At 50.8% G+C, this 27,352-nt stretch overlaps 1 protein-coding gene across 2 annotated transcripts; it reads left to right on the forward strand.

Moving 5' to 3' along the window:
• Positions 1–1,082: 1,082 nt before the first annotated feature.
• On the forward strand, positions 1,083–27,239 carry RHCG (Rh family C glycoprotein). Of its 2 annotated transcripts, none has more exons than XM_032624872.1 (11): positions 1,083–1,371; positions 11,214–11,400; positions 14,604–14,754; positions 18,642–18,789; positions 19,575–19,741; positions 21,195–21,332; positions 21,529–21,665; positions 21,988–22,112; positions 22,310–22,383; positions 25,883–25,975; positions 26,792–27,239. In XM_032624872.1, the coding sequence occupies exons 1-10, from the start codon at positions 1,185–1,187 to the stop codon at positions 25,949–25,951; spliced, it is 1,383 nt and encodes a 460-aa protein (XP_032480763.1). In that variant the 5' UTR covers positions 1,083–1,184; the 3' UTR covers positions 25,952–25,975; positions 26,792–27,239. The 2 variants fall into 2 exon arrangements, with proteins under 2 accessions (XP_032480763.1, XP_032480762.1); XM_032624871.1 differs by having other exon boundaries at positions 1,153–1,371; positions 25,820–25,975.
• The last annotated feature ends 113 nt before the right edge of the window (positions 27,240–27,352 follow it).

The raw sequence follows: 27,352 nt of genomic DNA on the forward strand, positions 1-27,352 counted from the left end.
TTACGGTGGAGGATTCCTGGACGGAATGTCAATATTATGACATAGTATGAGTGTGTTTCGTGTTTGGTAATTGCAATCATTGTTACTTTTGTTGTGGTCATCCATTTACAATGCTTGGTGTCAGTTGATTTATCTCTTGTAAAAATAAAATACAGTCTGTGTGTGTGTGAAAAAAAATAAAGGGAAAGCAATATTAAAAAAATAAGAAAATCAAATTTATTTTGACAAAATACGGACTAAGCAAAGATTTAACTTAAATTCCAAAGTTAAATTCTATCTTGACTCATATCAAGATCACTTATAGTAACCAATAGATAATTCCTGATCATAGTTAAATGAACTTGTGAAAAGCTCTTAAACTGTTCCTACAATCTTATATATATATATTTTTCTTAATACCCTTTTCTTTGGGAATAATGTTAATTTACCTGAAATGTGCAAAGATAGTACGGAGAGTTCCCCTGTACCCCTCACCCAGTCCCTCCTAACTTGCATAACCAGGGTACGCTTGTCGCAACTAAGAAACCAACGAGGATACAACACTAGTAACTAAACTTGAGGCTTTATTTGGGTTTCTCCAGTTTTCCCATTAACATCCTCTTTCTGTTCCAGGATACAATCCTGGGTACCACATCACGTTGATTTGTCATGTCTCTTCAGGCTTCCCTGGTCTGTGACAGTTTCTTGAACTTTCCTGGTTTTTCACGTACCCTGTGTGAATTTTGTAATCAGGAAAAGAAAGGCACGACGATGAAGAAGATGAAGATGAAGACGATGATGATGATGATGATGACTTATGCCCGGGAATGCCTTCATTTTTATCTCGGTGGGAGGCAAATGATCGGCTTTTTCTTTCTCTGTTCACCGGAACAGAAGAGGAAAGGCAGTGTTGCCCGGTATCTATGGGATCCACAGAGGCTGGACGCCTTAATCCCTGCCCTCTGCCCTCTCAGTCCCTACTCCCGCCACCGTCAACGCCACCCCAGCGCGGGGGCCCTTGGGCGGAGGGCGAGCCGCGGGCCGCGGGTCCCCTCCCCGGTTGGGCGAGCGCGCGGGCGGTCCCCGGATCAGCTGTTCCGCAACCGGACTCGGCCGCCCCGCCCCTGCCGAAGTCTTAAAAGCCTCTCTCGCCTCCGAGCGTCCGAACTGCCTGCTGCCCGTCCCGGCCAGGCGCCCCCTGCAGCATGGCCTGGAACACCAATCTCCGCTGGCGGCTGCCGGTCATCTGCCTGCTCCTGCAGGTGGCCCTGGTGGTCCTCTTCGGCGTGTTCGTGCGCTATGACCTGGATGCCGACGCCCACTGGATCGAGGAGAGGATGTCCAGGAACATTTCCAGCGACTTGGACAACGAATTCTACTATCGGTACCCGAGTAAGTCCCACCACCTTGCAGGCCCAGCTGCGGCATATCCAAGCTGTCCCCACCGGGCTGAGGGCCCCACCGGGCTGAGGGCCCCGCCTGGCCTCACCTCTGCAGCCTGCTGCTCAGGAACATGGGGCAGGCAGGCGGGAGCGGAGGAGGAAATGCTGCCCACAGGCCCCCTGGCCCGCTCCTCTTAGGCTCCCCACCAGGGGGACTTCCCAGTGTCTGGAGATCAAGCTTGGGAAGTGGCCCGATGTACACAAATTCCTTTCACCCTCTGAAAACTCACCAGGGAGAGCTCACTCCTTCCAGGTGCCGCCAGAGACCTCCAGCCTCCCTGTCAGAGAGCCCTTCTTGATATCTTCCAAAGACCTGAGTCTCATCTTGGTCACCAACCAGTGGGTGACTCTGGTTCCCTTGTCCAGCTGTGCCCATGCTTTCCATGTTAAGGGGGTAGTTCCAATGTCGAGGGCTGCAGGGGTGGCTCATTGGCCTACCAGCCCTGCTGCTGGGAAAGGTGTGGGGGACCACGGCACCTACCACCTTTTGGCTTGGAGAGGGAGAAAGAACACCCCTGAATTCTGTCGCATCTGTGGTGCTGTGGTTAAGAGCATGGCCCTGGAATCACCAGACCTCACCTCTATCATGGCTCTGCCATTAACCAGGTGGGTGGCCTTAGGCAAATGTCAACAATGCAGAAACTCAATTTCCTCATCTGTCCAGTGACGATAATAATAGATCCTACCTCCCAGGAGTGGGTTGAGACCTTGCACATAAAGTTCTGGCCTGGTGCTGGGCATGGAATCCTCACTTCATAATGGAGCAATTGCTAGAAGAGCACTAAACACAGAGGCCCTAGGATTCAGGAGTTAGAAGAACTGGTCCAAGGTCACTTGGGTCGGCCCAACCTCCAGACTCCCAGCCCAGGACTCTTCATGCCCTTGTGCTTTCTAGTTTTCCACACCATCTACCAGCAGCCAAAGACAATCTTTCTGACTGTTGGTGCTCACATAGTCATGGACTGTTGGTTTTGGAACAGTCACCTATAGAAACTGGTCTTCCCTCCATGGCTTGTATACCCTCAGTAATGGGATTCTACCCATCGTACTCAGATCCAGTTAAATAAGTACACACATTCAGGATGGCAGCCTGCATGAAAAGAAGTAGAGGTGGAGGAGACTGTAGGCCCCGTGGGAGCCAGCCACATTAAGTGCCTCCCAAAAAGCCAGCAAAATCACAGGCTTCGTTAACAGAAATATGGTGCCTAAAAGAAGGGAGGTGAGAGAAGAGGGTGCCCAGCGTTGGTGACACCACAGCCTCTACTGGGCTCTACTCAGGGCCATGTTTTAAGAGATCTTGACAGCTGTAGCCTTGGAGTTTAGACTCCAAATCTACCTTTCACATTGCCCACTTTTATGCTTCTTGGCGGGGGACTGACCCAGCAAATGGTGAGGCAGGCAAGCTTGAGACCCTCCTTTGCCTGTTTCACTCCTTCCCTCCAGCTCTTGCTTCTCTGTTGGCCACAGAGCCAGCCCCTTGGTAAAGCATCAGGGCCAAGGCCTCCCATGGGCGTTTATAGGTCCCCCATGTGTCTGTGCAGTGGAAGGTCTCAAGACCCTCTAATAGGAGCTACAGAACCACGCCAGTAGGGGGTACAATCCTCACATCTCCCCAGCTCCTATCCCCACTCTCTCCACACCCACCCACTTCCTTGCATGCTCTACTTTTATTCACTCAGTGATCACTTATCTATAGGGTGGCCGCATAATTTATCAACCAAATGACACTTTGGAGAGTGAAGAGGTGGGAAATTTGTGCTAGTAGTAATTTGCCAGGACACAGGCATAAACCATGACTGTCTCAGCAAACCAGGGCTTATGGGCACTCTCGTCAGAGAGGTACAGCCCGACACCGCAGGCCTCAGCAAGGGGGTCAAGTGCTCTGTGCAGAAGAGATCTGTGACAGCTTCCTGGAGAGCAGTGGGATGGTGAGGAGGGGAAAGCAGGGCAGTTTAGGGGTCCATGGAAAGAGCACGCGGGTATGTGGGCTGAGCGGCTCAAGTTTGTGAAAAGACTGGGAGGGAGGTCACTAAGCAGGATGAGGTAGTCCCAGCCATCAATGAGGGCCTTGAGTTTCTCCTGCCACTGCCGGGACGCTCTTTGTCATCTGAGCAGGAAGTGACAGAGAGGAGAGGAGTGTAGGGAGAGAATCTCGGCCTCAGGATTCCTTGGCAAGGGCAGGAAGTAGTGGCAGCAACTCAAACCGAACATGCAATCTCTCCATAAGTCATCACCGCCTCTGCATGAGGAAGGCAATGTTATGACTCTCATTTTACAGGTGAGGAGACTAAGGCCAGAGAGGGGAAGTATCTTGCAAAATCACTCAGCTAGGAAACTAGTGAGCCAGAGTAGGAGCTCCGGGGACCTGAGCCCACCCTGCTACACTGCCCTCCTCCCCCTAGTCTCACCTTTCCCCTCTCTTCCTGCCCCTCTTGCTCCCAGTGGCCATGGTTAGGAGTTGGAGCCCAGGTGGGGCCCTGTGCCTGGATTCCTGGGCCTCAAGGCAATTCCCAGGGGCGGGGAGTGAGGGCAGCCCTTGTGGTACTTTCAGGATTCTTGGTTCCAGGCTGTCAACACCTGTGTGGGCCTCATTCCCGCCCAGAGGATTAGTGGAGCATCTGGGCATCTCGGTTTCCAGAGGAGTACTGCTCCAGCTGGCTCAGGCTGGGGCCCGGGAGTGCCTGAGGACAACTCCCCAAGCTGGCCCCTTGGCGGCAGGCACAGAACCAGCTGGGGAACTGCCCTGGCAGTGGCCTCAAAGGCCGTGCTGCAGGCACCGGCTGCTGAACATGAACTTCCTCCTGGGCTGGTGCTCTGGGGCCTGAGGGTCTCCAGGCAGTGTCTGGGGGAAGTTGGCCTGAGGAGGAGCCATCAGAGCCTTGGCTCTTGAAGCCTCCTGGGAAAACTAAGGGAGAAGGGAGATCACCCAAGGTAGAGGATGCCACAGTTTCAAACCTGAAGGACTGTTTCATGAAACCGAGGCAACAAGGCTTGACCTGTGCTCCTGGGAACCTGAACCTCAGATTCAACTCCATTTAATAAAAGACCAATGTTCCCACAAGCAGAGGGCAGTGTAACCTGGTGGTTGACTTTGGAATTAAACAGATCTGGGTCCATCACTAAATGGAGTAAGCCACCTCCTTAACCATGCTGAGCCTCAATATGCTCATCTGTGAAGTGGGAATGTTCTTTAATGCACAGGCTCTCCTGGAAGATTGAAGATGACGGGTGGCTGGGAGGGCACATCTCATGGCATGAAAACAGAGGACAGTAAATGCTGGTATCGAGCTTACTCAGAAGGGAGTGAGTGCTCTGTTGCTGAAGGTGTTTAAGTGCAGGCTCAGCATCCCTTTAGAGATGTGGCCGAGGAATGTCTCTTCCAATATTAGTTTGAACTATTATAGCATTTAAATTCCTTTGTGCTCTCCCCACTTACAAGTGCTTTCTGCATGCTCTGTCAGGCAGGGAGTGTATTTGTTTCTATTTTATGGTGCCGGTGATGGAGGTTAGAGACTTGCCCAGCTGGTCAGTGGCACAGGCAGGGGTGAGGCCAAGCCCTCCCACTGCACAGCCAACCAGCTTCCCCTAGTCTCTGCCGCATTGCTACTCCCCGGCCACCTCCCCAGGAGGTTTTGCAGTGATGGGGTGGTTCTTTGGTCAGCTCTGAGGCATGGGGGAGGTGGGCACAGAGCCTTGGGGAATTGAGGGGCTGGCCGGTATGTTTCAAAGGCAACAGGTTAGGCTGGGCTGGCCTATAGAGCATGGGAAGGGCTGGTACCCAGGCTGCTGCAGGGCACCACTCCTGCTGTGCTGAGGCAGCAGAGGAGGGAGAGCTGCCATAGCCCGTCAGCATGGGAAGCTTTGTCTTCAGGCTTCAGAGATTTTTGAGACTTGGCCAGCTTCAGGCCAGCTTCATTAGGGACCCATAGGGAAGAGCGAGCAAGGAAGCGGGTGCAGAACAGCTGTGTACTGGTGCCCCCTTGTGGCAGCTCTCAGAGCTGGACACCAGGTGCCAGACTTGCCCTATCAGGGACCTCCCAGTGGAGAGCAGGTTCTGGGCTGGGCTGCTTGAGTCACTCCAGGCTGGGGAAGGAGGGGGAAGAGGGGAGGTGTCTTAACAACTTACACTGTCCTCCAGCAAGTCGCCAACCCAATGCAAAGCACCTAGTCAGTCTTGAAAGAGAAAAAGAGAAGTATTACAGTAGCTAATATGATTGCACAACGGCTAAAGGGCCAGGCCTATGCCCAGGGCTTTGGTTGGATGACCAATTAAATGTGCACCACACACCTCTGAGCTCTGTTACTATCCCCCACTTTACAGAAAATGAAACTGCAGATCAGAGAGGTATGTCCCTGCTGAAGTTCATGCACTCCGGACCTTCACACTATTATTTTTTTTTTTAAGATTTTTTTTTTTTGATGTGGACAATTTTTAAAGTCTTTATTGAATTTGTTACAATATTGCTTCCATTTTATGTTTTGATTTTTTGGCCACAAGGCATGTGGGATCTTAGCTCCCCAACCAGGGATCGAACCCACACCCCCTGCATTGGAAGGCAAAGTCTTAACCACTGGACCTCCTGGGAAGTCCCCAGACCATTATTATTAAAAGCATTTTCAGTAGCATCAAACTTTATGAAATATAAGTTAATAAAGTGGTACTTCTAATGAGGACTTTGGGAGATAAAGAGAGATGAGCAAGAGAATGGATAGGGAAGGTGCCCAAGGAGAGAGAAGCTGGCATCTGTGTGCCTGAGGCGGGGGGAGGAGAAAGAGACACCTGCAGAGAGGGTCAGAGACAGAGGTCAGGACAGCCAGGGAGTCACATAGAAGGACAGAGAACTGGCCAGGTGGGGACAGTTAGGGAGAAGCCCTGGGAAGCTGAGGCCTCTCTTCTGCTCCACAGGGAGAACGAAGGCAGCCCTGAAACTACACATCACCCCCCAGGAAGGCCGCCTCCAGTGCTCTTCAGCCCTGCCCCTGCCCGCATGCTTCCTCTGCCACCAAACAGCTGACACCCCGCTCCTTGAATGGCCCCCACCTTCTGTGATGCTACCTTTTTCCAGGGGTTCCCCCCACCTCCTTGCCAGCAGCTTCCCTGTCTGGTCTGCTAGCTTCAAGGCAAGCTAGCAGATCCTCGGTTTCTGGCTCCCACTCACCATTCCCACATTCCAGCTGCCAGCTCTGTCTGCAGGTCTGCCTGATCTCAGACCCCAGCTCCAAGCCCCAAGGCCACGATCCATTCCTCCCACATTACCCTGCCCAACACTCACTGCCACCCGTGGGGTCATCTCAGACTCCCACAACCAGCACTAGTCCCAGCATCTCCCTCCCACCCCGGCAACCTCCTCTTCCTTCCCTGTGTTTACCCACAGCTCTGCCCTCCTGCCACGTCCCCTCCCTGCTTTTGTAATTGTGGTCTGAATGTGTCTTCTCCCTCTCTTTCCAGTCTGTCACCCATCATTTCTTCCCAAGAATAACCATAACACCGTGTATGGTGCTTCACATACATTAGCTCAGCTTCCTCTACAACAGTTAGAAACGTGATAAACCATGAAACATGATAATACATGAAATCAGCTGCACACATTGGGAACCTAAGCTGAGCTGCTGTTTGTTTGTGTAGGTCTGCGCAAGAAGCGCAAAGCTCAGAGCACCATACTGGGGCGACACCCACAGCTCTCTTGCATCATCTGCTATGCCCTCAGCCCTTACCCAGCAATGTGCCAGGGCCTCCTCTCTCAGCCTCGTCCAGGTGGCTGCTAGCCAAGGGGTCTATGGCTGAGGCCTGGGCCTCAGGGAAGCCTGCAGGGGAGACAGATGAGGGCAGATGGGGGCTGGCAAGCATAAGCATTGCCAGGCTGCTGTGGGCACCAGGGCCTATCTGCCCAGTGGGTAGGAGACTTTGGACGGTAGAAGGCCTGCAGCCTCCCCTGATGGTGAAATCCCACCTGGGCCCTAGGCTGGCATATCTGGGTGCTGCTGAGATCATGACAGTAACCATTCATTCACTCATTCATTCATTCCTGGATTTTTATGGGGCATCTACCTGGGCACTCTCATAGACAATGGAGAATACCAGAGTGAACGAAACAGGCTTGGCCTTCCCTTCTTGGAGCTTTATAGTCTGGTGGGCTAGACAAACAAACCTAACTACAAATTGTAATAAGAACTAGAATAGAAAGAAGAGGGTGCTGTGAGGGAAAGAACCAAGTTTAACTCAGGGGTCAGGAAGGCCTCTGTGATGAGGTGACATTTTGCCAAGATCTGCAGGAAGAGAAGTTGCTTGGCCATTCTGTGGGAACAGCATCCCAGGTGGAGGGACCACCACGGGCAAAGACCCGGAGTGGGACCGAGCACAGGGGAGGCCAGTGACACCAGGGCACAGGAGGGAGGGGAGGACTGAGGAAAGGAAGAATGAGGAGGCAGGTGGGTAGGCCAGGTCTGGTGGGCTCTGCAGTTCACTTTTATTCAAAAAATGTTTTAATTTGGAAATCATTCCAAATTTACAAAAAGTTGCTAAGACAAAAATAGTACAAAGAACACTGTATACTCTTTAACTCCGATTAAGCTATCTGCTCTTCTCTCTCTCTCTCTCTCTCTCTTTTCCCACATAAACACAAGCACATACACACACTTACTTTTTCCCTGAACTACTTGAGAGTCAGTTGTACACATCATGGTCTTGTAGCCTTAATGACTCCACAATGTTTCCTAAGAATAGAGGTATTCTCTTCTTTAACCACAGTGATCAATTTCATAAATTTACATTGCACAGCACTTTAATATACTGTCCCTATATAATTTTGTCAGTTGGCACAGTAACAACCTTTGTAGCACTCCCTTGCACCTGCACCCGCCCCCCCACCCCGGCCAAGTCCAGGATCCAGTCTAGCGTTAGGTGTTGAATTTATTTGACCTGTCTCTTTAGCCTCTTTTTTTTTTTTTTAACATCTTTATTGGAGTATAATTGCTTTACAATGTTGTGTTAGTTTTTGCTGAATAACAAAGTGAATCAGCTATGCGTATACATATATCCCCGTATCCCCTCCCTCTTGTGCCTCCCTCCCACCCTCCCTATCCCACCCCTCTAGGGGGTCTCAAAACACCAAGCTGGTCTCCCTGTGCTATGCAGCTGCTTCCCACTAGCTATCTATTTTGCATTTGGTAGTGTATATATGGCAATGCTACTCTCTCACTTCGTCCCAGCTTACCCTTCCCTCTCCCTCTTTAGCCTCTTTAATCTGGACCCTTCCTGTGCATGTAAAGCACCTAGCACAGGGTCTGTCCCATAATAGATGCTCAAAATGGGCAGCCTTTCTTTATCTTTTATGATATTGATTTTTTTCAAGAATACAGCCTCACCCCTTTCTAATAGCATGTTGCCCATTTTTTGTCTGATGTTTCCTCATGGTTAGAGTGGGATTATGCATTCTCAGCCAGAACACCACAGAGGTGATATGTCCTTTTCAGAGTATCTTCCTGAAGGAGCACATTGTCCATCTGTCCCTCACTGGTGATGTTCATTTTGATCACCCAGTCAAGATGTTGCCCAATTTCTCTGCCATATAATTACTGGGTGCTTTTTCCCCTCCCTTGCAACTCATAAGCAGTCTATAGGGAGACCCTTTTAAGACAAGGCAAATGTCCTGCTCTTCATAAAAATTTGTCCCTGGATTTCAGCATCCACTGATGGAATCTTTGCTGTGAAAATTATGATTTTCCAACTTCAGCGCTCATTCCACATTTAACTGTCAGGCTGGCAGCATTCTGCTGTAAGCAAGAGCCCTCCCTGCTATCTCATTTATTTATTTACCTATTCTGAGTTCCTATATTTTTATGGTTTTAATTTGTTATGGTAACCTAATTATTTTGGTGCTCAAATTGTCCCAGAATTGGCCATGAGAGCCCTTCCATCTGGCCCCTGTGTCCTGTGACACCTGTGGTAGTTCCTTTTAGTGCCTTATATCTTTGCTTCTCAAAGCTCTTTGCCTTCTGTTATTTTCTGGGAATCTAGAACCATGCAATGTTAGCCCTAGGAGGACACTTGAGATCATTCTAATCCATCCCTTTAGTTTTATCATTGAGAAAACTGAGGCTCTGAGAGGGGAAGTGGCTTGTCTTTTCTTTCTTTCTCCCTTCCTTTCTTTCTCCCTCCCTTCCTTTATTCTTTCCTTCCTTTATTCTTTCCTTCCTTCCTTTCTTTTTTGCTGCACCATGCAGGATCTTAGTTCCCTGACCAGAGATCGAACCCATGCCCCCTGCAGTGGAAGTGCAAAGTCTTAACCACTGGACCGCCAAGGAAGTCCTGGAAGTAGCTTGTCGAGGCCACACTGTGAATTGGTAGAAGGGTTGGGTCAGAACTGAGAATTGGACTATACCTAAGTAACAATAAATGATAATCAAGTAGCAATAAATAATGACATGCCCATTTGGAGCATCTATTATGGGATAGACACTGTGCTAGGTGCTTTACATACACGTCTGCATTTAATCTACGCAACATCTGTGAGTAAGCATTGCAGAAGGTGCTGAGAATCAAGTATGTTAAGTGACTTTCCAGAGACATCTAATTCAGGTCTCAGTGATGCTGGAAGGTGTGCTTGCTGGGAGTGGGGGTGGGATGTGGCAATGTTTCTGGGGGTGATCAACCGATGTTCATGGCCAGTCAAGGGACTCCTAGGCTAGATAAGACTAACTTCTCCATAGTAAAAGAATGGAGCTGAGGGGGCAAGGCCCTAGACCCTGGGTGTAATCCACAGCCTGGCCCCAGTTTCAAATGCCTAGCTGCCCACGCCCACCCTTGGTGAGAGTGGTGAGGGGGAGCTGTCATCTCCTGAGGGGGGGGGCTCAGGCATTTCTTGGCCTTAAAACCCAGTGGTCTAAGTGGTCTAAAGTCGGGGGGCCCACCTCTGCTCCCCTAGACCAGTTCACTCCAGAAGGTCTTTTTTTTTTAATTGAAGTATAGTTGATTTACAATGTTAGGTTAGTTTCTGGTGTACAGCAAAGTGATTCAGTTATACATATATATAAATATATTTTTTCTTTTTTTTTAATAAATTTTTTTTAAAAGGAATTTATTTATTTATTTATGGCTGCATTGGGTCTTCGTTGCTGTGCTCAGGCTTTCTCTAGTTGTGTAGAGCAGGGGCTACTCTTCATTGCAGTGCTTGGGCTTCTCATTGTGGTGGTGCAGAGCACGGGCTTTAGGCACGCAGGCTTCAATAGTTGCACCACGTGGGTTCAATAGTTGTGGCGTGCAGGCTCAGTACTTGTGGCTCACAGGCTTAGTTGCCACAAGCATGTGGGATCTTCCTGGATCAGGGACTGAACCCATGTCCCCTGCATTGGCAGGCGGATTCTTAACCACTGCACCACCAGGGAAGTCCATTCTTTTTCATATTCTTTCCTTTACGGTTTATTACAGGCTATTGAATATATTGAATAGTTTCAATATAGTTTCAATAGTTTCTATTCAATATACTGAATAGAACTATTGAATAGTTCCCTTTGCTATACAGTAGGACCTTGTTTATCTGTTTTATACATAGTAGTTTGTATCATGACTTGATGGGGGTACTAGTGGCTCCTCTACTTGCAGTAGAGCCATTCATTACTGCGCCTAGCCTCAGGATCCAGATGCGGGCATGGCGGGACCGGCTTCGGGGGCGGCCCGCTCCGGCCAGCGGCAGGGAAGACACAGGCTCTGTGTCGGGCGGAGCTGGCCCAGACCTAGGGCTATGGCGGGTCTTCGCCAGGCCGCCAAGACCCTCGGCTGCGCTTTCCCCCCAGGCTTCCAGGACGTGCACGTGATGATCTTCGTGGGCTTCGGCTTCCTCATGACCTTCCTGCAGCGCTACGGCTACAGCGCCGTGGGCTTCAACTTCCTGCTGGCGGCCTTCGGCATCCAGTGGGCGCTGCTCATGCAGGGATGGTTCCACTCCTTTGACGGACGCTACATTCTCTTGGGCGTGGAGAAGTAAGCGCGGCGCCGGTGGCGGGGCGAGCACAGTGGGCGCGGCCCCGGGTGAGGGGAGGGTCCAGGGGCGGAGCCCGGGGCTTGGGGCTGTGAGCTGGGTCCTCATCGTCCAACCAGGGTACCCGGGGCCCTGCGACATACACCACACACACTCGCTCACTCACTTCCTGATCAACGAGTCCCCAAGGTGGGAGTTCTAATGGTGTCCAAGTGCTGTTGGAGGCTTTCCCTCCTCCTAAGACGCGGGCTGCAGGGACACAAGGCCAGGCTTCTTCTCTCCAGGGGCCAGAGCCAGACCCTCCCCTTTGACACATCAAACATCAAAATTGCCCTGAGAGACCTCAGCCCATGGAACCCATGGAGGCGGCGGTGTTGCGGGTAGCAGAGGAGGGGAAGGAGTGTGGGGCTGCCTGAACCAGCCTCCTAAGGTTCATTGTGGACGGAATGGAGTGCTTCTCCCTGACTTGCCGGTATCCCCACCCACGGCAGGTGTGGAGACCTAGGACTGAAGCCCCTCCCTGCCTCAGCCTCCAGGGGGCACCTTATCCCCATCTCTTCTCACCACTATCCACATCACTTTTCTGTGATAATCTCTTGGTCTGGTGAATACCACCACCCGCTCACATCAGGTAACTCAGCCCCTCCCTCTGTCTGAGGAGACCTCCTAGGAGCCTCAGTGTATCCCTCCCCCCAACACTACCACCAGGTTATACAATAAATTTGCCAACTTGCCAAAAACCAAGTTGCCAAGCAGTCACTTCACTGAATGTCTCATTTATCAAACTCTCTAGGCCATGGCAACTTGTGAAACCTATAGCAATTTGTGTTGCATGGGAGAAAATCAGAAAACCAAGTCTACAGAAAGGGTTTAGAGGCAAATTGTTATAAACCACGTTTAAAGTGCAAATCCCTGCTGTCACATATAGGGCACCAACCAGGTATCATAAGCCAGGTGCCTGAAATTTTAAACATATGCCAAGTATTTGCAAAATATTAATTCACTTAAGCCAATTAGTGACTCCATGAATTAAGAGAAACAGGAAAAACAGTCGACTAGATAGGAAATGTTTCAGAACCAAGAAGTCAGTCTTTTTGTATATAAAATCCGTGACGTGCATATCACTCTACTGTTTAAGATACACAAGAAATTCTCATTCCCAGAGCCATAGACCCAAAGCATAAAAATATCTGTAATATATTTAATTGGCCACCACAGCAAAATAGTTATGGCTAAATGCAAAACAAAAGTATTTTTTTAAATGTTCAAAGGGAATTATTGTAAACTTTTGTGAGTTAAGTTTTTTGAACCAGATATTTAACAAGTTAGTCACTTGACAACTTGAGTTTTGGCAAATTGGTTTTCAGGGAAATGATTTTCACCAACTGAGCCAGAGCTGATCTCTGGTGCCCAGGGCTGAGATGAGCATGTCGCCCCCAGACCTGACCTGTGGACCCTTCTCCTGGCTTCTGTCCTGTCCCTGCTGCCGAGTCCTCCAGATCGTACCTGTCACTCCAGGGTAGTTCCCCTCTGCAGGCCCTGCCTGAGAGGTGAAATCCAGATCTCCATCTCCTGGGAGCTGATGGCCCAGGTGTGAGCTTTGGTACTTTCCCTCTCACTCCTTCCTAGTGGTCACCTCTGTCAGATGGTCTTCTGGCTGCAGTTATGGGAATTGGGGCAAATAACTCGGCCTCTCTAAGCCTCCATTTCCCATCATTGGTTCGGGTGTGGTACAGGAGGGCCTGAGCAGTACTGAGCAGGCATTTAGGTGCCTGGCACTTAGCAGCTGTCATTGTTCATGCAGCCAGGCCCTGGGGACTCAGCAGTGAACAAGGCTCATAGTGAAGCATACATTCCAGTGAACATCCTTTGTCTGGGGAGGGACCCAGAGGGAACAGTGCCCTGCCCCCACTCCACGCACTGACCCTACAATCAGCTGGCTTCTTACTTCTCACCTCCTGATTCACACACACATACACACACACACACACACACACACACACACACACACACACACCTGAACATGGGGGAGGGGCACTCCCCTGGATGTGACTGCCTTAAGGAAGTAGTAGCCCCTGCTGTCCTTACACGAACTCCAATTAACAACGCTCATGACTCGGAGAGCCACGCTGAGAGTCTGCCTTGGAATCCAGGACAGAGTTGCTGCTGGCAGGGCCCACGGAGGCCTGGGTTAGGCAAAGTGGACACACGGATGGAAACAGGGTCTCCTCTGACCACATGATGTCTGCCTCTGCTGGCTGGCTGGGCTTTCAGGGTCCACACTTAAGGAGGGCCTATGTGCCCTTCTGCCTCCATTCTCTCTGTTGGCCTTTCTGCCCCCTCCCTCCACCCAGCCTCCGGCTCCCTACTGCCTGCAGGAAGGCCCCTCTCTCTTCCCTGGACACATATCCTCTCTCCCAAGTAGGGTGACGAGGAGGTCACGATAACTCAAACCCAAGCAAGGCCCTGGTAGCCAGCAGGAGAGGTGTGTGCACAGTGAGAGATAAGGATTCGGAGGCAGAGACCACATCTGGTTAGACGAATTGGGGAAGGCTTCCTGAAGAGGAGGCAGGTGAGAAGAGGTTCTGGAAGGGCAGGTAGAAGATGGAGGGCAGGGCAAGGCCCCAAATATGGGCCACATTCAACAACAGCAGCCAGACCACTTGGATGCCTTAAACGCAAGCTGCCTGCAAGGAGGGGTGGGGGCCTGAGATGGGGCCGCAAAGGAAGGGTGTGGCATCTAGTATGTACCACTGCTGTGCTGGATACTTCACATGCTATTTCTTTCAATTCTTTTTTTTTTTTTTTTTGCTGTACGTGGGCCTCTCACTGTTGTGGCCTCTCCCGTTGCGGAGCACAGGCTCCGGACGCGCAGGCTCGGCGGCCATGGCTCACGGGCCCAGCCGCTCCACGGCATGTGGGATCTTCCCGGACCGGGGCACAAACCCGTGTCCCCTGCATTGGCAGGTGGACTCTCAACCACTGCGCCACCAGGGAAGCCCTCTTTCAATTCTTAGAGTAGCTCTAAGATGCTATGTGCCCATTACCACAGATGATGAAACTGAGGCTCAGAGAGTTTAGACCGCAAGCCCAAACCCACAAGTGACCAAAGTCTAGGTTCAACCTAGACTCCTAGACTCCCCAGGGCTTGGAGTGCCACTTCTTGCTGTGGCCTCAGCCCCTCCCCTGACCTGTCTCCCCACAGCCTCATCAATGCGGACTTCTGCGTGGGCTCTGTCTGTGTCGCCTTTGGGGCAGTTCTGGGCAAAGTCAGCCCTGTCCAGCTCCTCATCATGACTCTCTTCCAAGTGACTCTCTTCTCAGTGAATGAGTTCATTCTCCTCAGCCTGCTAGAGGTGAGCAGGGGTCAGAACAGGGATGGGGGTGGAAGGGACACTTGGATGGGGGCAGGAGGGGGACAGAAAGAGAGAGCTGAGGAGACATGCCAGCTGACTTCAATTCAAGCTTGGCAAGTCACTTAACCTTCTGAATCTCAGTTTCCTCATCTGTAAAGCAGGAGTAATGACATTTATCGGGCAGGAATGATAGTCTACCTGGTACATCAGTCCACCAGCTACGCAGAGAAGTGGTTCCTCACATGCTGATTTTCTCTCTTCTTTCTCTTTCCTGTATATCAGATGGAAAGAATGGGATGTTCCTGCACATCCTCTTCCACACACATATTCCCAGATTGCTCTGCCAAGAAAAAGGCACAGTAAATTGAAGGGGCAGATCAGTAAGAAAAGTTCCCAGGGGAGTGGCCAAGGTGGATATGTATAGCTTCACAGGTTGCACAACTCCAGAGGTGCCATTCACGTGGACCTCTATGGCAGGAATGATGCCCCCTGGAGTTGGCCAATTCACTGGCCCAGGTAAGGGGCACCTTAGGCTGCTGACTCTTGCTCAGACACCTCTTTGGTATATTTGCAGGTATAGGGATTATTCAGGGACCCCATCCATTTCTTAGCCCCCAGCTCCTCTATATTTGGACTGTGCCTGAAAACCCCCAGGATTTTTGGGGTTTTTTTGTTTTTTAATACAAAAGTTTATTTCTCAGAAGCAGGGAGATCAGGGCTTGTATAGTGGTTCCTCAGTATCATCTGGGATCCAGGACCCTAATCTTTTTTGTTCCACTATTGTGAGCACATGATTTCCATTCTTTTTCTTTTCTTTTTTTTTCGGCCATGCTGTGCACACAGGATTTTAGTTCCCCAACCAGGGATCGAACCCATGCCCCCTGCAGTGGAAGCACAAAGTCTTAACCACTGGACCACCAGGGAAGTCCCACTGACAGGGTTTTTGTTTTCAGGCCACCCTACATTCAATCATTCATTTTGTCATTTTTTTTCAGCCACCAGACTAGTCCAAGCCACCATATCCCTTCCTCCTGACTCATCTCCCTGTCTTCATCCTTTTTTTTTTGGCCGCGCCAGGCATGTGGGACCTTAGTTCCCCTACCAGGGATTGAACCCATGCCCCCTGCAGTGGAGGCACAGAGTTTAACTACTGGATGGCCAGGGAAGTAAGTCCCTCGCTGGCTTCATCCTCGCCCCACCCACCACCTCAGGCTAATCTCCACCAGCAGCCATGGTGCTCTGTTAATAATGCATATAAGACCATTCCCCGGATTAAAACCCTGGTTTTTAAAATTTCACTTCAAATAAAATCCAAACTTGTTATAAGGCCCTACATGTTCTGGTCCCAGCCTTTTCTACAAGCTTATCATCTACTCTCTCCCCATCTTTCTGTGCTCTGGCCATACCTTGCTGTCTGCTCTTCAAACACACCAAGCTTGGTCCCACCTCAGGGCCTTTGTACTTGCTGTTCCCTTTACCTGGAATGCTCATCCCCCACAAGTCCTTTTTTTGTGGTCTAAACTGGAATCTCACCTATTCAGAGAGGCCCTCCCAGATTCTCCTACCCAGTGTTGCCTTCTACCTTACCTCTTCCCAGTCACTCTCTCTCTCATTGCCTTAATTTATTTTCTTCATAGCACGTTTCCTTATCTGATAAGCATGGGAAACCTTATCTTATCTGGACCGTCTCTATTCCCGGCACCTGGCCCAATGCCTAATAAGTTCTCAAGAAATATTTGTCAAGGGAATGAATTTTGGAGTCTAACTGCATGTCAGGCAATGCTCCAGGCACTGGGATACAGAGGTGAGCAGGACTCTTGTTTCCATCCCAAGGAGCTCACAGTCTAGTGAGGGGGCCAGGAAGCAAATAGACAGTGACCATGCAGTGAGACAAGGATTGAGCTCCAGGGCCAGGTGGCCTGAAGGGAGGGGAGGAAGGCCTGAACCAGCACCTGGCAGGTCAGGGAGGCTTCCTGGAGGAAGAGATATCAAAACTAGAAGTCAAGTAGGAGATAACCAGGCAAAGGAATGAGCAAGGGCATTTGAGGCAGAGGAAACAGGGTAGGGAGAGGAACATGGATCTTCAGACTTTCAGAGACTGTGTTAAAGAGTCTCAACTTTATTTTTTTGTTTGTTTGTTTTTGCCTGCACCGTGCGGCATGTGGGATCTTAGTTCCCCAACCAGGGATCGAACCTGAGTCCCCTGCATTGGAAGCGCAGAGTCTTAAGCACTGAACCACCAGGGAAGTCCCAAAGAGTCTCCACTTTATCATGAGGGCAGTCGGGAGCTATGGAAGGTTTCAGGCAGGAGAGTGACACGGTCAGACACATGTAATGGAAATGTCACTTTGGCTGTGGTGAAGAGAACAGTTGGAGGCAAAGGGTCCGGTTAAGAGGCTGTTTTAGTCACCCTGGTGACAGATAATGGGACTGGGTTAGTACAAGGAGAAGAAAGTGGATGATACAAGAGTTATAAGGAAGGTGAACAAATAGACCTTGGAGACTGATTGGGGTGGGTAGAGAGAAAGAAGTGAGGCTTAGGTGAGGGGGTACACAGTGGGGTCAACAGATGAGATCTGAAATTGGCTGAGAAGTAGTATCTTGGGTGTGAATTTAGAGGCAGAGAAGGCTCCTTTGGCCCTCAAAACCCCTCCCTGATCTGCTGCAGAAATTCTTTCAGTGCATGACAGTCTTCTGGCCTCTCTTTGAGCCAAGTTTAAACACAATAATGACTGCTGACAGTTAAGGAGCACTTGCCCTTGCCTGGGCCCTGCTCTGAATGCTTCACATGGGTTATCTCATTTAATTCCCATCTCTGAGATGGATACAATTATTACCCCCATGTTACAGATGAGAAGACTGAGACTCAGAGAGGGTAATGGGCTCCCCCAAGGTCACATAGCTAGTAGAGGCACCCACTAAGCTGGGAGTCAGGAAACTCAGCTCCGTCAACTATTCAACAGGTAGCTCTGTGACCTTGGACACAAGGTTGGGTTTCCCATCTAAAGCGAAGAAGCGAGTCTGTGATTCTGATGGGGATTTCCTGAGTGGGGAGGACGAGGAAGATGAAGAGAGGGGAGGTTGGGGGCAGGGAGGAAGACTAAATCAGTCAATCATCCACCCCTGTGGAGTGTCACATGCTTGCCAAGTGCTTTACACAAGTTGTCTAGTTTCATCCTCAAGACAGCTCTGCTAAGTCACTAGGACCTGTCCCACTTTGTAAAGGAGGAACTTGGACAGATGGGGAGGGCACCAAATCTGCCTGCTCTGACTCTGGGGGACAGGAGAGAGGAGAGGGGATGGGGCGGATGGTGGGAGGTTGGCTGGGAGGTTGGAGGGCAAGGAGCATGATAGGATGCAGGGGAGATGGGTAATGGCAGTCCGGATGGGGTGGTGTTGGGCCAGGAGTGGTGTGTAGGAGGAAATGTGGAGAGGGGAGACCCCAGAGGGCAGCGGCGAGGTCCCAGGAATTAAGATAAGCTGGAAACTAGTGGGTGACAGACTAGATAGGGCACTGCCCTGGGTCCTAGCTTGGCTTTACCTCTTCCAGCTGTGTGACTGAGCAAGTCCTTTCCAGGCCTGGGTTCCCCATCTGGCCATAAACCTCATCTGTTAGGTGAGGATGCCCTGGCATTTTGCTGACAGGCTTACAGCCTGGGTTCATGGATCCCCCTCTTTATTTTTTTATTGAAGTATAGCTGTACAGGGGATCCCCACTTTCTCCCCTTGCCAGTTGATTGATCTATAAGGGGCCCTAGGCTCCCTCCTGTAGCCTGTGGAGTCAAAAGACAGCTGAACTTCTGTCTGTGGGTAGGGGGAGGTGGGAGAGTGCTCTGAGGAGGGAGAGAGAGGAGGTGTCAGAGTCTTACAGGCCCCTTGTACCCCAGGTGAAGGATGCAGGGGGCTCCATGACCATCCACACATTCGGCGCCTACTTTGGGCTCACAGTGACCTGGATCCTCTACCGACCCAACCTATATCAGAGCAAGGACAGGCCAAGTTCTGTGTACCACTCGGACCTCTTTGCCATGATCGGTGAGAGCTTCCATAACGATTGAGGGCCACCGTGATGACTGAGGGCTGCCATGTCGGGTGAGGACCACTGTGACGGGTGAAGGTCACCATGAGCAGTTCAGGCTGCCATGTTCACAGCTGATCCCCATGCGCCCTGTGAGGTGGCTGCCAGCTCCCTTTGGAGGAAGTGCAGAGAGAGGTCGCCTATAGATACTTCCAGGATCCCAGATACTTGTCCCTTTCCCCCATGGGGCTGGAAGAAGTTGGTCAGTCATCCTGTGTGTTCCCTAGGATGTCCCAGGGCAGACACAGTGGTAACCAGGAACTGTTCACTCCATCCCTAGGCTAGGCAAGGTGTACATTCTTATTTCCAGTGTCCATTCATTCCAGAGAATACGTATCAGCCACCCTCTCTGGTCTCTTAAAACCCAGCCCTGCCTCCAAGGAGCGCCTCACAGTGTAGTAGAGAGATGGCCATGCCACCAGATAATCTCCCTACAGTGGAGAAAAAGATTCTCCCTCAAGGTGCTGTGGAAGCCGGTGGGAGGCATTTTGCCCAGTTATGGGGTCAAGGTAGACTTCCTGGAGCAGAGTGGAAGGCTCAGTGGGAGTTAGGTAGTAAGTAAGGCAGGGAGGGCCTTCTAAGAAGATCCCAGCATGAATAGATCTGCAGGGGTGGGAAATAGCTGGGGCGTGTGAGTCATTTGACATCTCTGTAGCTAAAGGACAGGATGCCTGCCTGAGCTCCGTTGGGCCCATCTAACACCTCTTCTCCCGGGCCCACCGGCCCTGTCTGGTCTGGCCAGGCACCCTCTTCCTGTGGATGTACTGGCCCAGCTTCAACTCAGCTGTGTCCAATCACGGAGACGCCCAGCACCGAGCTGTCATCAACACCTACTGCTCCTTGGCAGCCTGTGTGCTCACTGCGGTGGCGCTGTCCAGCGTCCTGCATAAGAAGGGCAAGCTGGATATGGTGAGCGTGGGGCGGGGGAGCAGTGGGGAGCCTTGGGGGGAGCTGCGGCCATGACTGCCTGTGCCCAGTGGGCACTGATCACCACGCTCCGCCGACAGCGCTGTGAAGCAGGCAGCATAAGGGTTATCGCACCCATCTTGCAGATGAAGAAACGGAGGCTCCGGCATAAATGATTTGTCCAGATGACATAGCTGGCTTTAGGCAGAGTCCAGAACCACATTCTTGGAGGTTCTATTATGCCGGCTGCTCTGGATGAACTGGCTCCTCTCGTTCTCCTCCCCACAGCCTGGGTGCTGACAGCTCTTCTGGACTGAGCACCTCCCCTCTACAAACTTCCAATCCTCCAGACACTGGCCCTCAGCCCTCCTAGCACTGCTTTCACCTGCCCTATCCCACACACCAAAGGGGGGAATCCCTCTGATGCATTTGGGAGGTTTGTGGGAATGTGGTGTTGCCCAGTGTCCTTCATATCACACCACTGGGACGTGTTTCTGTCATTAGCGGGAGGGGCCAAACCCCATGGGTGTTGGTAGATTTTTCTGTAAAAAGACAACCACCCCTCTATTTGCTATTCTGACACTAGCTTCTAGACATGGGCACATGTGTGTCGAGACACTGCCAGGAGTACCCGTTATTCCGGGACACAGCCTCGAGCCCCTGGATGCACTGGCCGATCACTGCACAGAGAGGTGGGGACTCAGGAAGCAGGGGGAAAAGAATCAGACACACTGACGTGGGCACATGCAGGGAGGGACATGGAATAATGTCAAGGTCAGGGGCTGTGGCTCCACGAAGACCTGGATCAAGACACCTTTCTGCCCCTTGCTAGCTGTGTGGTCTTCAGCAAGTACATTAACCTCCCTGTGCCTCAGTTTCCTCATCTGCAAACGTCAAAAGATAACTGTACTTACCTCCTGGGCTTGTTTTGGAGAGGAAACAACATCTCCACAAGCCAGTGACACAGTACATGGTGCAGGTAGGCGCTCAGAGAGTCAGCTGGTGCTGGTGTAGGCTCACAGAGTCTGACATGGATGCGTGTGAATGAATAGGCCCCAGAGGTGCCTGACGTTGGCACACGGACACGTAGAGAACATCAGACATGCAAACCTGGGCACACAAGGATGTGTGGCAGCCAGATACAAAGGGAACATGCAGGTGTGCTGATGGAACTCATTGGCATGGACACAAGAACACTGATTTGTGCACACGGAAAAAGCCCAGAGCGCTGGTGTGGGTCGCACATGTGCAGAGAACACAGGGGTGGCTGTCCGAAGCCTGGGCCCAGGCTGGAGCCCTCCGCAGTCTCCTGGCTTGCTGAGATGCACTCTGAGACATCCCTGGCTCCCAGGTGGCACCCACGCATAGGAGGTCAACTTGGGCTATGGGTCAGCTCCTCCAGGACACTACTCTGGGAGAGGACTGAGTTCCTGCCCGCTCTGCCTGCCCTGCTCAGGTGCACATCCAGAACGCCACGCTCGCGGGAGGGGTGGCCGTGGGCACCGCCGCCGAGATGATGCTCATGCCTTACGGCTCCCTCGTCATCGGCTTCATCTGCGGCATCATCTCCACCCTGGGTTTTGTGTACCTGACGGTGAGGGCCCCCGGCCAGGGTCTGGGGGCTGGAGAATGCTGGGGTCTCTGTGTTCCTGACAGTGGGGGGCGTTCCCTAGGGAGGGGGTGTGGGACTGGGGAATCCGGGGTCTCTGTATTTGGAGCCTCCAGAATCCTGGCCTCCCCACATTGTGCCATAGCCCCATGCCTGAGCAGCACCTATCTCCCCTTTCCAGCCATTCCTGGAGTCCCGGCTGCGGATCCAGGACACGTGCGGCATTCACAACCTGCATGGCATGCCCGGCATCATAGGTGGCATTGTGGGTGCTGTGACGGCAGCCTCCGCCAACACTGAGCTGTATGGGCAGGAAGGGTAAGAATGGAGGAGGTAGAGGGAGGTTGAGCTCCCTCCTTCCTTCTCCATTCCTCCTTCCTACTGTTCCTTTCAGGTCCAAGACTGTGTCTCTATCCCCTTTCTTGCCCAGTCTGGACCACTATTTCATGGGCCTTCTCTCCTCAACCTCTGTCCTTCCATAAGGATCTTAGAGATCATCTGATCTTTCCAGTGTCCCCATTTTGTAGACAGGAAGGCCCAGGGGTCATTGAGCCTTGGTGTCCACTCATGTGTGGGGTGGCAGCAGGCGGTGACTTGGCCTCTCCGTAGGGCCCTGACCTGCCCCCTGTTTCCACCCCAGGCTTGCCTTTGCCTTTGGCTTTGGAAGTTCCACACTGAGCTGGAACGCAAGCACACAGGGCAAGTTCCAGGCTGCTGGTCTCTTTGTGTCGCTGGCCATGGCCCTGGTGGGCGGCATCATCGTAGGTGAGTGGGACTGGCTGGGCCAGAGAAGGTGGGGCCTGTGGTTGGGGGACCTAAGAGTGTGTGCCAGAGGTCAGCTGAGGCTCCCAGAAACCCTTTGTCTCTGCACTTATAGCGGTGAGACTGAGGGGATTTTTCCGTCAAGGGAAAGGGCTGGGTAGGTAGAGAAGAAGTTATCCCTGACCTCCAACTTCCTTTAGGGGTCATTTTGAAGTTGCCATTCTGGGGACAAGCCGCTGATGAGAACTGCTTTGAGGATGCAATCTACTGGGAGGTGAGTTTTACTGACTTGTCCCCCCACACAAGGGCGGCTGCATTCCCCTCTCCCTGGACCACATCAGCTGGGCTGGGGCCTGAGAAGCAGGAAGCTGAGGGTTGGGGGACAGAGCCTGTGTCATCCTGCTCCTTTATCCAGGAGGCTGTGTCTCCTGGGGGTTGAAGGCTTCATTCTAGAGCATTCTAGAGTAATTCCCAAAGCCTAGTCCCCTGTGCTCCCCAGAGCAGAAGCACCACCTGGGAACTCCTGAGAAATATAAATTCTCAAGTCCCACCCAAAGCTCCTGATTTCACAACTCAAGAGGTGGGGCCCAGCACTGTTTACAAGCCCTCCACCTGACTCTGATGAAAAACTCATCTGTGAACCACTGCCCAAGACCAGTGGGTTTGGGTCCTTACATGCACACTGTAATCACCTGGAGAGCTTTAAAAGCTTTCCAAGCACAGGTCTCAGCCTCCAGCGACTTGGAGTTAATTGGCCTTGTGAAGGGCCTGGGCATTAGAATTTTTCAGTACTTAAAACCTCCCAGGTGAATCTAATATACAGCCTGGGTTCAGAATCACAGTGCAGTGCTTAGCTTCTGTATCCATAAGAACCACCTGGAAAAACTCAGTCTCCCAGAGGCTAGCCCAGAAATTCCATTTCAGTAGGGCCTGGGACTCAGCATGGGAACAAGCTCCCAGGTGGTCTTATACTAACACTTCTCCCAGCATCCAGAGAAGTGTTAGTACAAAAATCCAACTTGAGAAACATTGTTCTAGAAGCTAAAAGTAGTAGAATGTAACAGAACTCAGTCTCTTTAAAAACATGCCACAGGGCTTCCCTGGTGGTGCAGTGGTTGAGAGTCCGCCTGCCGATGCAGGGGACGTGGGTTCGTGCCCAGGTCCGGGAAGATCCTACGTGCTGCGAAGCGGCTAGGCCTGTGAGCCATGGCCGCTGAGCCTGCGCATCCAGAGCCTGTGCTCCGCAACGGGAGAGGCCACAACAGTGAGAGGCCCACGTACAGCAAAAAACAAAAAACAAAAAACATGCCACAGTCTGGGCTTTCTGTGACTTCAGGATGGCCTTCCTCCCCACGAATCATTATTAGAGGTATTTACCTGCATTAGGTGATGGAGGATGACACAGAGGGCACTTCTTGCCTCCTGCACTTCCCCCTCCTGACAAGGGCAAGGACCTAGCCTGTGTCTGTGGCCCCTGAGACAAGGGTCTGCCCATCATGGTCCTTCATTTGGCTTTGTATTATTTTATTACTGAAGTATGGTTGAATTACAGTATTATATTAGTTTCAGATGTACAGCATAGTGATTCAATATTCTAATAGATTATACTCTATTTAAAGTTATTATAAAATAATAGCTATATTTCCCTGTGCTGTATACTATATCCTTGTAGCTTATTTTATACATGGTGGTTTGTACCTCTTAATCCCCTACCCCATCTGGCCCCTCCTCCCTTCCCTCTCCCCACTGGTAACCACTAGTTTGTTCTCTGTATCTGTGAGTCTGTTTCTGTTCTGTTATATTCATTCGTTCATTTTATGTTTTAGATTCCACATATAAGTGATAACGTACAGTATTTGTCTTTCTCTGATTTATTTCACTAAGCATAACACCCTCCAGGTCCATCTATGTTGTTACAAGTGGCAGAATTTCATTCTTTTTTATGGCTGAGTAATATTCCATTCTCTCTATATACCACATCTTCTTCTTTATCTGCTTATCTGTTGTTGAACACTTAGGTTGCTTCCATATCTTGGCTATTGTAAATAATGCTGCTATGCACATTGGGGTGCATATATCTTTTCAAATTAGTGTTTCCATTTTCTTCAGATATATATCCAGCAGTGGAATTGCTGGATCATATAGCAGTTTTATTTTTAGTTTTTTGAGGAACTTCCATACCGTTCTCCATAGTGGCTGCACCAATTTTCATTCCCACCAACACTGTTCAAGTGTTCCCTTTTCTCACATCCTCACCAACGTTTGTTATTTGTAGACTTTCTGATGATAGCCATTCTGACAGGTGTGAGGTGATAGCTCATTGTGGTTTTGATTTGCATCTCCTATGATTAGTTGGCTCTGTATTTTTAAAATCATACCAGAAGTTTTCAGGGTAATCCAATTTTATGTACATAACTAATAAGCCTTTTCAATTCACTCTCTTTAAATTATTTTTTAAATTATAACATGAATAGAAGCTCATTAAAGAAAATCTGGAAATAGAGAAAAATAGAAAGAAATCCCATCACCCTCATTCAAGCACTATTAATAGTCTCGATATATTTCCTTCCAGCCCTTTTTTTAAAATCGGCATTGATTTTTCATACATAGCTGAGATGATATTATACTCGATTTGGTATCCTGCTCTTTTTCTTTATCTCTCTATCATAAGAAGTGTTTTGTGTTATTACATTCTGAATAAACTTTATTTTTTTAGCAGTGTAATTATTTTCATTCTATATTTGAAGTCAGAACTTAAACTATTTCAGACACCACAATTAGAAACCACACAGATTTAATGCTGATGAAATAAACTAAAAAACATTATCAATTCCCACATGTAGAAGTTCTCTCTTGTTTTATTTTTTTCTTTTCTTTTCTTTTCTTTTTTGCCATTGCACAGCTTGTGGGATCCTAGTTTCCCAACCAGGGATTGAACTGGGGCGGCCGCAGCAGTGGAAGCTCCAAGTCCTAACCACTGGACCACCAGGGAATTCCCTCTTGGTTCTGTTTTGATCTTTATAATTTATTCTAAGTTCACACCTTCTCCGTGCTGTATACTCTTCAGCAGTGCTCAGTTTGAAGTAATATAATTCCATGTCGATGGAAGTAAGCCACCATCAAGCCATTCCCATGGCCCCTGGCCTCTGGGTCGTCTACCTGGGAGATAAGGTGGCTTCCCAGAGGACAGAAGTGAGACAGATATTCCCCAGGACAACAGATGAGGGAGTCTTTAGGATCAAATCTGAGCCTTGAGGCCAAGGTTGGGCTGATCTGCCCCACCCCTACTGCACCTACCAATCCACTTCTGGCTTCCCCTGCATCTCCCCCTACCTCACTTTTGGACCTGCCTGCGCTTCAGGGAGCTTGCCCTGCTGCCTCTCACCTGGCACACTACTACTCCTCTTTCAGAAAGTGTGTTCAGCACAATTGGAATCCCCCCAGGCTGGGTTATCAGTCTCTTGCGTGCATTTACAACTCTTACTGTCACTGTGCACTTCACTTGAATGCCTTCCCATTGCTCTAGTGGGTCAAGGACTGTGCCTTGGCCTTGCAGTGCCCTAGCACCCTGGACAGTGGCTAAGTGAACTAGGAGCCAGATACCTGTGCGAAAGACTGCCCTGCTTTGCGGCATGCAAACTGCACAGTGATCACAAGGTGGCGCCCGCCACACACCATTTGCTGCTCCTGACTTGCCCAGGCTCTTCTAGTTCCACCAGGTACACCTGCCCGGCCTGGGGCAGGGCCCTCGGAGCTGCCTCCTCTCTCTGCAGATGCCCAAGGACCAGAAGAGTACTGTCTTCCGTTCTGAGGACCCCACCCTCAAGCCCTCAGAACCTTAAACTCCCAGGGCAAGTGAGAAGCAGGTGAGCATGGGCTTGGCTTGTCAGTGGGGGCCCAACTCTGGGAATCAGATGCCACCAGCAAAGGGGCAAAAAGAAAGCATCAAGAAATGAGGATGTGAGCTCCCACACCCCCCTACCCACCCACCCACAGCGGCATGCTGGGGTTGGTGGGAGAGGCACTCAGAGTCAGACTCTGCGCCTACTGGACAGACACGGTAATTTGTGGAAAGCACCCTGGACTGGAAGAGTGACTTTGAGGAACTCTTCACCCCAGAGACTGAGCCTCACTTTCCTCATTTATAAAAGTGGAGATGAGAAGGTCTGGCTCTGTTCAGTAGATCAACTCAGGCGAGACCCTTCCTTCCTTCCTTATCTCTCTCTCCTTCCTTTTTTTCCATCAACTAACATTTCCTTGCTCCCTCTGTGGAATGCACCAAGCCCTTTCTCATGTCTTTTGCATCTGACCCTTCAGAGATCTCTACAGACAGGTGCAGTTACTTTCCTCTTTTTAATAGATGAGGAAATTAAGGCTCAGAGAGGTTCAGGATCTTCAAAGCCACACAGCGCAAGTGGAGGAACTGGGGTCTCTCCAGGTCACTATCATTGCTCTTATCGTAGTTATCTGACCTCTTCAAAGACCAGAGTTTGGAAAGAGCTGTGTCTGGGACACACGCTGAGTGATGTGTCAGGAGAGGATGCTGGGGTCTAAGGAAAGAGAAAAGAGAGGCTGTCACCGGTTGCTTCTAATGCTGCCCATCTCGTTCAGAAAAGGAAAAGGTGCCCGAGGGGCTACTGCAGAACATGACAGTGGCCCGCTGCTGTTGGCTCTCCCTGCAGGCTCCACAGACTGTTCCAGCGTTCCCCAAGGAGCCAGTGCTGATCAAGCTGGGAACAAAAGAGCAAGGCGAGCGGCACTCCACCTGCTGGCCCGGTCCAGGGTGCCTCCATCTCTCCCTCCGCCTTCATCCCAGGGGACCTGCCTGAGAATGGAGGAGGAGCTATAGACAAAGTGGGCATCCAAGCCAGGTTCTGGCTGCAGGAAGCCTGCCACCAGGGGTTTTGGTGGCCACATCCTGAGAAAAGCAGGCAGGAGTGGGGCTGGGGGCTGGAAGTGGACCCGAGCGCTCCTACGAGACAACGTAGCTGCCAACCACCGACTGCTGGGCTCTTCCACTCCCTTCCTGCCCCTCAGCCAGTATCTCCCATGCCCCCTGAAACCTCCAGGCCTCTCTGTGCCATGCAGATGGTAGCCTCCGTGAATAAAACGTTCTTGGTGTTCTTTGTAGAATGGGTATTAATGCTCCAACAGGGCCAGTTTGAGGGAGAAAAAGACCCAGGAAACCTCCCGTCTCAGTCCTGACCTCCCACCGCAAGCTGCCACTCACACTGCAAGGAAAA

The sequence above is a fragment of the Phocoena sinus genome, chromosome 2, assembly GCF_008692025.1.
Source record: "Phocoena sinus isolate mPhoSin1 chromosome 2, mPhoSin1.pri, whole genome shotgun sequence".
Classification (NCBI taxonomy): Eukaryota; Metazoa; Chordata; class Mammalia; order Artiodactyla; family Phocoenidae; genus Phocoena; species Phocoena sinus.